This window comes from Dendrobates tinctorius, unplaced genomic scaffold, assembly GCF_039654945.1.
Source record: "Dendrobates tinctorius isolate UK_male_01 unplaced genomic scaffold, ASM3965494v1 ptg000285l, whole genome shotgun sequence".
NCBI classification, from domain to species: domain Eukaryota; kingdom Metazoa; phylum Chordata; class Amphibia; order Anura; family Dendrobatidae; genus Dendrobates; species Dendrobates tinctorius.
This window is the reverse complement of record NW_027361952.1, coordinates 963,111-974,739: the sequence shown is the minus strand read 5'-3', so window position 1 is coordinate 974,739 and position 11,629 is coordinate 963,111. Positions and strand designations below refer to the sequence as shown.

At 45.0% G+C, this 11,629-nt stretch overlaps 1 protein-coding gene across 1 annotated transcript; it reads right to left on the bottom strand.

Annotated features, from left to right (window-relative positions):
• Positions 1–253: 253 nt before the first annotated feature.
• On the bottom strand, positions 254–5,866 carry CCNO (cyclin O). Its single transcript, XM_073559944.1, has 3 exons — positions 5,288–5,866; positions 3,559–3,744; positions 254–1,179 (listed from the first exon to the last, which is right to left on the bottom strand). Exons 1-3 carry the CDS (start codon positions 5,648–5,650, stop codon positions 691–693), a joined length of 1,038 nt encoding a protein of 345 aa, XP_073416045.1. The 5' UTR covers positions 5,651–5,866; the 3' UTR covers positions 254–690.
• Positions 5,867–11,629: the final 5,763 nt, after the last annotated feature.

Below are 11,629 nucleotides of genomic sequence, written 5' to 3'. Positions count from 1 at the left end.
TAATAGAGGGGGGGGTAATCTGTGCTGCAGACTGTAGGTCAGTAATAGGGGGGCGTGATCTGTGCTGCAGATATTAGGTCAGTAATAGAGGGGGGGGGGAAATGATCTGTGCTGCAGATTGTAGGTCAGTAATAGAGGGGGGTGATTTACCTTCTGGATTGACCGCACTGGAATGGTTTAATAGTAATATTAATCATCAAAAATACAAATTGCCTAATAATTGTGCACACACAGGAAATAAAGACAATATATATATATTTTGCATCAGTTTTATTTGGTTTTGACAACTTCAATGAAATTTTCCTGCATCAGAAATATTGTTTAATATAAACAGTTCATCTCTATTCCTATATACAGAGGCATTGTGAGTATATAAATACTAGTGCAAAAGAAAAGCTACATTAGTAGCAATGTGAAAAAAGCAACATTATAATTTACACAATTAAGTGTCTTTATGATTTCTACACAACAGAAATGCATCGCACCATAAATATTCAAGTGTTTGCCTACAACGCAATACTGATAGACGAGAGGAGCGTCACATCCTTCAATAAAATTAACTTCATTGACTCGTTAAGAAATAAATTAGTCGACTTTTAGCAGCCATTTTGCATTGTATAGATTACAGGTTAATTATTAAGATGTTCACTTAATGTAAACATTTACGGTAAATAAAAAAACAATAAAGCGTCAATTTTCCACATCCATAGCCATCTCCGGCAGGTCACCGGGCAGAAGCCGCAGCAAAGAATCTCTATTTAACGAGACGAGCAAGTCAATCTTGGTCGTGCATTCTTGCAGCTCGCGTTCCGAGTATCCACTGTCCTCTATACTGGTCGAGCTCCCTGGGTATAACATTGATTTTGCAAGCGTCAAGCAGCAGATGGCCATCAAGGATGGCGGATAGGCATTGAAGGCGTAGTCGGCCAGGCTGAGTTCTGCAATGCCCTTTGCCAATGCAAGCGATTTGGAGGCCACAGAAAGGTCCGGCTCTGTGGGTTCTCCATCCGTCAGCTGCCGGAGAGAGAAATGCTGCAGGAAGAAGTTGATGGTAGGAGCTCCCAGCTGGAACTGAAGCTTCAGCAAGATGATGCACTCCAGATTGCAGAGCTGTTCACGGGAGAAGTTGTTACAGCACAAGGCAAGAAGCTGCTTCACTCTGGGAGGTCGGGTCTCCACCTGAAAAAATTGAGAAATACAAATCAATGGCAGAATCCAGACATTACGCAAAATTGTCTGCAGGGGGAGCATGGTCTTATGAAGTGTTCTCGTGCTGAAACCGTCTCATGTCGCACATAGGCATGCACTTACGCAGTACGTCACTTTTGCTTAAAGGGAATCTGTCACCCATTTTTTCAAAAATGAGCTGCGAGCACTGACATCAGGGGGTTATCTACAGTATTCTGTAATCCTGTAGATGAGCCCCCGATGTAACCTGAAAGATAAGAAAAAAAAAAAAAAGAGTTATGTTATACTCACCCCGGCGTCCGATTCGATGGGTGTCACCATCCGGTCCGGAGCCTCCCATCTTCATATGATGACGTCCTCTTCTTTCCTTCCTGTCGTGGCTCCAGCGCACTGCTCTGCCCTGTTGAGGGCAGAGCAGAGTCCTGCTGTGCGCAGGTGCCCTGAGAGGTCCGGCGCCTGTGCACTGCAGTATTCTGCTCTGCCGTCAACAGGGCACAGCAGTGCGGCTGCGCCGGAGCCACGACAGAAAGGAAAGAAGTGGATGTCACCGTTAGAAGTTGGGAGGCGCCAGACCGCAACACCCATCGGACCAAGACCGGACCCGGACCGCCCCCTTGTGAGTATACTATAACTTGTTTTTCTTCTCTTTCAGGTTACATCGGGGGCTCATCTACAGGATTACAGAATGCTGTAGATAAGCCCCTGATGTTGGTGCCGGCAGCTCATTCGAAAAAAAATGGGTGACAGATTCCCCTAAGGCCACGTTCACACGTTCAGTATTTGACATCAGTATTTGGAAGCCAAAACCAGGATTGGGTGATAAATACAGAAGTGATGGCATGTTTCTATTATAGTTTTACTCTGATTGTTCCACGCATGTTTTTTTTTCTTACAAATACGGAGGCAAATTTTTGCAATACTGAACATGTGCATGTGGCCTTAGAAAAAAAAAAACACTCAAAAGAACAGATGTCTGAATGAATACTAAGGCGATATGGGATCTAGTAACTATAGCCATTTATATCTACTTAAAGTGTTACTTCCATCTTCACGAGTGTGCATGTCTGATAGCTTGTAAATACAGATAATTTTGCAATTTATGGTTATTAAAATTTTCAGCTGTTTGAGATAGTAACACATTTTTCTTTTGTTTACAGCTCATTGCCTTGGAGACCGACCACCGCCGCTGGACAACGGAATGTGCGCAGTGCTTACAAGCTCTATTCCATGGAGATGTAGCACTGCTTTGAAGCCAACTAGTATCGCTGGATCACGCCTTTACCGCCTAATCCAGGTCAGCTTCAGCGCAGCGCTTACAAGCTAGACAGCATTGGTGGTCGGGCTCCTAGACAAACTATAGGGAAAGAGAAAAAAAAAAGAAGTTAAATATCTCAAGAATGGCAGAAAATGGTAATAAGCAGTAAATTTTAAAATTCCTTATTTTTACAAGCACTATCAGACAATATCCATTTATGAAGTTGCGAACAAACTTTTATCAGGGCTACGGAGAGACATCATATTAAGTCGAACGGTGTCATACAGGCAGTTGATCGATGTTGCATATTTTTTCCTTCGAGGACTGTGGCCTGTCCTGCTCATGAATATACATTAGGAATTAAAGCATCTATCGGTGTCTTGTAGGTAAGAGTCAGACGTATAAATTGGACAAGGACAGTAACACATTGCTCGGACTGTCTCAGCTCTCCCGAACCGAGCACGACAGCTACGCAGATATACATGCTGACATGTTCTGGTCAGGATTGCCGACAGCCAGTCTGAGCATGGCGTTGCGTTCCTTGTCCACTGTCCTCCCTTAGGCTCTTGGATCCCGTAGGGAAGCTGGTGCTGTAGAAGCACATTGCATTATACAGCTCTTGCTCCTGTACTTGACCCTGGAGTCTAAGGAATAGCGCTCATTGGCTTATCTAGTAATACATTTTTCAGCCGAACAGACCATGGCCGGCTCATTCCACTGTTTAGACGGTCAATACTCAACCTGCTAAGCAATGGGAATGCAGTATCACTGGTACGATTGCCAAAAGTAATAAGATGTAGACTCTAATTTCTATTAAAAATGACATTTTTCCAGGAATGAACATGCAGCAAACATCAACAGTGTCAGATTGACTCCCATCGGCTTAGTATGTAGTGTATCGGGTTCAGTCGCTCTATTCATCTGTTTGAATATGACAGTAAATGCAACGGAGTCTCTTGCTGAACATAGGAACGAAGTCCAAATTATTACCCACAGCGGCCCCTCTGCATTGCTACTACAAAACCAGCTTAGGATGTACGCGATGGTGATGGAGACACAAAGCAAGAAGAATAAGCCCATGGAAATCAGACACGCATTGTATGGTTGGCACATACCTGTTTACATGCGATGAGTAGAGACGTGACACCCACTAGCTGGAAGCAATCGATGGCCACAGGCGTGCAGGAGAGGAATCTGTCCAGGAGGCTGACCGTAAGACACAAGGATTCAAAGCCCAGGCTGAAGTGTCTGTGCACTGGGATCAGCCAGCTGATCAATTTACAACGAGATTCCGGCTTCAGCTACAAAAAAAGGGAAAAAATGGTCACAACTCAGAAATTACTTACACGTGTGGTGGTACAGCTTGCTTGGCTCAATATTGAAAAGGGGCTTCCTGATTTTACCGCTGGGATCCGCACCAATTGGCAGAACAGGGAATTTGAATCCCGGTTAAAAAAAAAATAAATAATGGGAGTGGTAGTTCGGACGATCGACCGCTGCTCCATCCATCCTCTATGGGCTGCTGGAAAAAGCTGAGCGCAGCACTCCGAAGCCTCAAAGAATGAGTAGAGCGGTGACACTGTGGCTCCATTCTAAAGGCTCAAACCCCACCCCCCAGGTTAAATCGAACGAATGCAATCCAATTAAAAATCGAATTGCATTTGTATAAATTTAATCATACGCTTCTGTATGCAAGAGGTGGTTTTTCCCCTGCTCTGATCGGATAGGAAAAAAAAAACAAAACCAATCACAGCATGCTGCTACTGCATGCCAAATTCGGATCACATGCACCCATATGAAAGTCTATGCGTGTGTGTGTGTGTGTGTGTGAAACATCACACTGCACTCAAATATTTGTCCTTTAAAATAGCTGAGATCAAAGAAAAAAAAAAAAAAGCATGCTGGACCTTTTCTTCCAGTAAGGCTAGGTTTAGACAGCAGTAGATTCGGTCATCTGAGAGAATTGGTACAATTATGCGAATGACAATCTGATCAGAATGTGATCCAATGAGGAGAAGATAGAGAAACATTTCTCTTGTCTTCTCCATTCTGTCAGTCCATGGAAATCAGACTGCACTCGGATGTCATCCGAGTGCAGTCAGATGGTTGCCATGCACTCATTGATTTGCATGTGTGATCCGAATATCTGATCAAACTCTGGCTTGCTCAACGGCCCCATAGCAGAACATCGGTCCGAGAGTGATCCGGAATTTTGACAGACACGCATTTGGACAGAAATGACAGTGCGAGCAAGCTCTAAAAATGATAGAAAACTATAATGCAGCCTCCTAATGTCAGATCAGCTGCAAGTATGAAATCAGCCTTAGGCATTTACAGTGTTGTCAATCACTGACAATAAGGCTTTTCCCACAATCAGCTTTTTGGGGAGTTTTTGCTGTTGCAGATCTTCTGCATCCATTAACATAGGTTACTTGCATTTTTCAAAAATACACAGCGTAAAAAAAAACCATTAAAAACTCATTGTGCGAACGTAGTCTTATTTTTCATTGTAAGCCAAGACTAAAGTGTGACTTTGCAGCAGTTGCAGAACTACAACTCTCAGCCTGCCTGATGTACCTGCTGTGAGCTGTAGTTCTGGAGCAGCTGGAGAGCACAGGGCATTTGTCCTTCAGGTCTCATACACAGTAGGTGGGTTGTCATTCACAGGCAGGAACACAGATCTTCATAAACTGATCAAGAAAAGTGTTCATCCCATTCCAAAAAACCCCCACAGCTGTTGCAAAACTACAACTCCCAGCATGTCCTGGCTGGCACACATCCCAGGAGCTGCAGGTCTGCTCAGCACATGGGTACAGTGATGGTTGCCACCAGCTGGGTCCATACCTGGGGCTGGTTGGCCATGCAGTGAGCAGCCAGGTACCGCTCCTCCAGGCCCCTCTGGAAGGTGCAGCACTCCTCCCCATAGTCTCTGAAGTTCTGCAGTCCCAGGCGGTCTGAGATCTTAGGGCACAGGTCCTGGGCAGAGGGCACTGGTCTGCGGGGCACAGATGTCGGGCTGGGGGTCTCATACAAGTCACACACCCCCGAGTCACAGCTCTTCAGCCTCCATTGTCCCAGGTATCTGGCTTTCTTGACATCTCCTCGGTCTTGTGGGGTGACTTCTTCCCTCTGCCTCTTGTTAGGAAACACAGACCCCTCATCTACCACCTGCAGCCCCTCTGCTTGTCTGCCAGCGCGCGCCACCATGTCTGCGACCTTAGCGCACCTGTGTCCCGCACGGCTCCCTCCCCACCTCTGTGCTCTCTCGGTAGCGACATGCTGCAGCTTTTATATCCAGCTGTGCAAGCGCGCTCATTGGTCAGAGTCAGGAACCTCTGGATGTGACGTCACCGTGAGAACCTTTCCCGGCGAAAGAACCGCTGAAGAGAGAAAGCAGTTGTCAGCGTCTCCCCCGCGGCTGTGAGAGGCGAGGTTGCCTAGGAGACGGGCCGGCGCTTATAAATAGGCGCGCTCGCTTGTGGCGGGCAGTCAGTACCAGTCAGGACCTCCTGGGGCTGTGGCGGGCTCCGCCGCTCAGTATGAGGGCAATTAGCTATTGAATGGGTGTGTGGGGTCTAAAGACAAAACACCCGCAGACTGGAGCGAAAGCCGCACGTTCAGTTTACCTCATACGTTCAGTACAGGACGTGCATGGCGGCCCCAAGGCTAAATAGCATCCAAACAAGAACCAGGCTCACACGACCAATAAGATTTAACCCCTTAATTTTCAAGTTTGTGCTGTAGTTTTTTCCTCACCTTCCAAGAGCCAATAACATAATAAACCATATAACATACTGGAAAACGGGAAAAAAAATCCCAAATAGTTAAAAAAAAAAAAACAATCCACCATTGTTATTTGGGTTTCACTTTTATGGCGGTCATCGTGCGGTGAAAATTACATAATTCTTCAGGTCGGTGTGATTACAGCAATACCAAACGTGTACAGTTTATTTTTATTATTTTTAGTGGCTTAAAAAGCGTTAAAAAATACAGTTAGTTTTGTGTCACCACTTTTCTGGTCCCTTAAAGGGGTTGTCCAGGCTTGAAACTAAAGTCTTCAGTCACTTTATGTGACATCGGACTTCTGAATTGTGCCATTGTGTGGTGCGCGGCGCACGCCGACAGGATTCTCCAGTTTTGCCAGTGCGAGTGTCGATTTGCATACTTGCTATCATGTGCTGACTAGATGTGCTCGGCTCCTCTCCATAGAAGTGAACGGGGAAAAGCTGGATATATGCTCTGTCCCTCTCCATAGAAGTGCTCTGAGAAAACCTGGATATGAACTTGACCACTCTCCAAAGAAATGCACTGAGAAAAGCTGGATATGTACTTGGCCCCTCTCCATAGAAGTGCACTGAGAAAAGCTGGATATGTACTTGGCCCCTCTCCATAGAAGTGCACTGAGAAAAGCTGGATAAGTGCTCGGCCCCTCTCCATAGAAATGCACTGAGAAAAGCTTGATATGTACTTGGCCCCTCTCCATAGGAGTGCACTGAGAAAAGCTGGATATGTACTTGGCCCCTCTCCATAGGAGTGCACTGAGAAAAGCTGGATATGTGCTCTGCCCCTCTCCATAGAAGTGCTCTGAGAAAAGCCGGATATGTGCTCTGCCCCTCTCCATAGAAGTGCTCTGAGAAAAGCTGGATATGTGCTCGTTCCTTCTCCATAGAAATGCACTGAGAAAAGCTGGATATGTACTTGGCCCCTCTCCATAGAAGTGCACTGAGAAAAGCTGGATATGTGCTCGTTCCTTCTCCATAGAAATGCACTGAGAAAAGCTGGATATGAACTTGGCCACTCTCCATAGAAATGCACTGAGAAAAGCTGGATAAGTGCTCGGCCCCTCTCCATAGAAGCAGGGCCGGTTTTAGGCAAAGTGGGGCCCTAGGCAAAGTTTAAAATGGGGCCCCAAATGCTAACATATTGCACATCACACAGAAGCATTTCGGTTGTATTTACATGCGCTGAGTTCAGGCCGCTAAATGAGTGTGATCGACAAAATTGAAGAAGTCGTTCAACACTTATTTCCCGGCCTCTTTAAACCGTCTGAGAAAGAATGATGTGGACAGAACTATCACTAATGGATCAATCTGTCCCCATACAGTATTATGTTATCAGCAGCACATCTACAGTTTACACCCCATAGTCCTCCATATAATATAATCTGCCCCATAGTCCTCCATATAGTATAATACACTCCTCAGTCCTCCATATAGTATAATACACTCCTCATAGCCCTCTATATATTAAAAAACACTGCTCAGTCCTCCATATAGTATAATTCATTCCTCATAGTTCTCCATATAGTAAAATACACTGCTCAGTCCTCCATATAGTATAATACACTCCTCATAGTTCTCCATATAGTATAATGCACCGCCATAGTCACCCATGTAGTAAAAATTCACTTCCCATAGTATAATACACCTCATAGTTCTTTATATAATGTATTCCCCATAGTCCTCGATACAGTATAATGCAGCCCACATATAGTATAATGCAGCCACCCCACAGAGTATAATGCAGCTCCGCCATACAATATAATGTAACCCCCATAGAATATAATGCAGCCCTTCTCTTATAGCATAATGTAGCCACCCCTTAGAGAATAATGCAGCTACCCCAGAGTATAATGCAGCCACTCCACAGAATATAATGTAACCCCCCATATAGTATAATGCAGCCCCTCCATAGAATATATGGCAACCCCCTCAGGGTATAATGCAGCCCCTTATATAGTATAATGTAGCCCCTCCATAGAATACAATGTAGCCCTCCTCATATAGTATAATGCAGTCCCCATAGAATATAAAATATAGTACAGCCCCCCATAGAATATAATGTAGCCCCCCATATTATATAACACAGCCTCCTCCATAGAATATAATGTAAAATGTACCCCCCATGGTATATAACACAACCGCATAGTATATAGCCCAGCACCACAGGTTATATAGCACAGCCCACCATGGTATCTAGCACAGTACCACACATTATCTAGCACAGCACAACACATTATCTAGCACAGCACCACACATTATCTAGCACGGCACCACACATTATCTAGCACAGCCCACCATGGTATATAGCCCAGCCTACCATGGTATATAGCCCAGCACCACATGATATATAGCACAGCCCACCATGGTATACAGCACAGCATGGTATATAGCGCACCATGGTATAATACAGCCCAGCAAGGTATAATACAGCCCAGCATAGTATGCAGCACAGCAAGGTATAACACAGCCCAGCATGGTATAATATTGCCCAGCATGGTATAATACAGCCCAGCATGGTATATTACAGCCCAGCATGGCATATTACAGCCCAGCATGGCATATTACAGCCCAGCATGGTATAATACAGCCCAGCAAGGTATAATACAGCCCAGAAAGGTATACAGCCCAGAAAGGTATACAGCCCATCATGGTATAATACAGCCCAGCACGGTATACAGCACAGCATGGTATAATACAGCCCAGCATGGAATAATACAGCCCAGCATGGTATAATACAGCCCACAATGGTATACAGCCCAGCATGGTATAATACAGCCCAGCATGGTATATAGCACCCCCAGAATGATATAATACAGCCCAGCATGCTATAATACAGCCCAGCAAGGTATAATACAGCCCAGCAAGGTATACAGCCCATCATGGTATAATACAGCCCAGCATGGAATAATACAGCCCAGCATGGTATAATACACCCCAGCATGGTATACAGCCCACCATGGTATAATACAGCCCAGCATGGTATAATACAGCCCAGCATGGTATATAGCCCAGCATGGTATAATACATCCCAGCAAAGTATATAGCCCCCCCAGAATGGTATAATACAGCCCAGCATGGTATATAGCCCCCCAGAATGGTATAATACAGCCTAGCATGGTATATAGCCCCCCAGAATGGTATAATACAGCCCAGCATGGTATTATACAGCCCAGCATGGTATATAGCCCCCCAGAATGGTATAATACAGCCCGCCAAGGTATATAGCCCCCCCAGAATGGTATAATACAGCCCAGCATGGAATAATACAGCCCAGCATGGTATATAGCCCCCCAGAATGGCGCCACAGTCCAGTACTCACACTGATTTAAAAAAAGAAACACTCCTCACCTTCTCCTCGTGCCCGCGCTACTCCCGGCTCCTGTCTCTTGCTCTGCCTGGCACACACAGTGAGAGCACGATGACGTCATTGTGCACCCGCTGTGTCAGAGGCAGAGCGGGTAATAATGGGAGAGGGAGCGTCAGCTGACGCTCTCTCCTTCATCATTGCCTCCTTCAAAGCGGCGGCGGGGGAGTCGACGTTGGGGCAGGCCGGCCCCCCTGCCTCAAAGGGGCCCCATAGCGGCTGCATGATGTGCCGCTAGCTGGGGGCCCCAGGGGGAACGGGGGCCCTAGGCAGCTGCCTGGTCTGCCTGCCCCTAACGCCGGCCCTGCATAGAAGTGCACTGAGAAAAGCCGGATATGTGCTCGGTCCCTCTTCATAGAAATGCACTGAGAAAAGCTAGATACATGCTCTGCTCCTTTCCATAGAAGTGCACCGAGAAATGCTGAAAATATGCTCGACTGCTCTCCATAGAAGTGCATTGAGAAAAAAAAGGATATGTCCAGTCTTCGCAAGATCACAGGCTTGCAGTCATGTGATCGCTCGGTTGCACCGGCAATAGCTGGGAAACCTGACAGCGTACACACCGAACAATGTCACATAAAGTGGCTACAGCTGCCTGCAAAACCCCTTTAACTTTTTCATTTTTCCATTGTAGATCTTAACCTCCCCCAAGCCTGTTTTCACCTTCATAACCGGGCCAATTTTTACAATGCTGACCACTGTCACTTTATGAGGTAATAACTCTGGAACGCTTCCATGGATCCTGGTGATTCTGACACTGTTTTCTCATGACATATTGTACTTCATGTTAGTGGTAAAAATTTCTTTTACAGAAATTTGGAGAAAATGTTGAAAATTTTGCAATTTTCCAATTTTAATTTTCATGCCTTTAAAACAGAAAAATATGTCACACAAAATAGTTAATAAATTACATTTCCCACATGTCTACTTTACATCAGCACAATTTTGGAACCAAATTTTTTTTTTGTTAGGAAGTTATAAGGATTAAACATTGACCAGCGATTTCTCATTTTGACAACACCGGGTTTTTTTAGGGACCACATCACATTTGAAGTCACTTTGAGGGGTCTATATGATAGAAAATACCCAAAAGTGACACCATTCTAAAAATTGCACCCCTGAAGGTTCTCAAAAGCACATTCAAGAAGTTTATTAACCCTTCAGGTGCTTCACAGGATTTTTTGGAATGTTTAAAAAAAAAAATGAACATTTAACTTTTTCACAAAAAATTTACTTCAGATCTAATTTGTTTTATTTTACCAAGGGTAACAGGAGAAATTGGACCCCAAAAGTTGTTGTACAATTTGTCCTGAGTACGCTGATACCCCATATATGCAGGTAAACCACTGTTTGGGCGCATGGCAGAGCTCGGAAGGGAAGGAGCGCTGTTTGACTTTTCAATGCAAAATTGGCTGTAATTGAGATCAGACACAATGTCGCATTTGGAGAGCCCCTGATGTGCCTAAACAGTGGAACCCGCCCCAAAAGTGACACCATTTTGGAAAGTAGACCCCCCCAGAGAACTTATTTAGATGTGTGGTGAGCACTTTGAACCCCCAAGTGCTTAACAGAAGTTTATAATGTAGAGCTGTAAAAATAAAAATCATATTTTTTTCACAAAAATGATCTTTTCCACCCCCAATTTTTTATTTTCCCAAGGGTAACAGGAGAAATTGGACCCCAAAAGTTGTTTTGCAATTTGTCCTGAGTATGCTGATAACCCATATGTGGGGGTACACCACTGATTGGGCGCATGGCAGAGCTTGGAAGGGAAGGAGCACCGTTTGACTTTTTCAACACAGAATTGGCTGGAATTGAGATCATATGCATGTCAAGTTTGGAGAGCCCCTGATGTTCCCAAACAGTGGAAACCCCCCAATTCTAACTCCAACCCTAACCTCAACACACCCCTAACCCTAATACCAACAGTAACCGTAACCCTAACCACAAACCTAACCCTAACACACCCTAATCTCAACCCTACCTTTAGACCTAACCCTAACTTTAGCCTCAACCCAAACCCTAACGTTAGCTCCAACC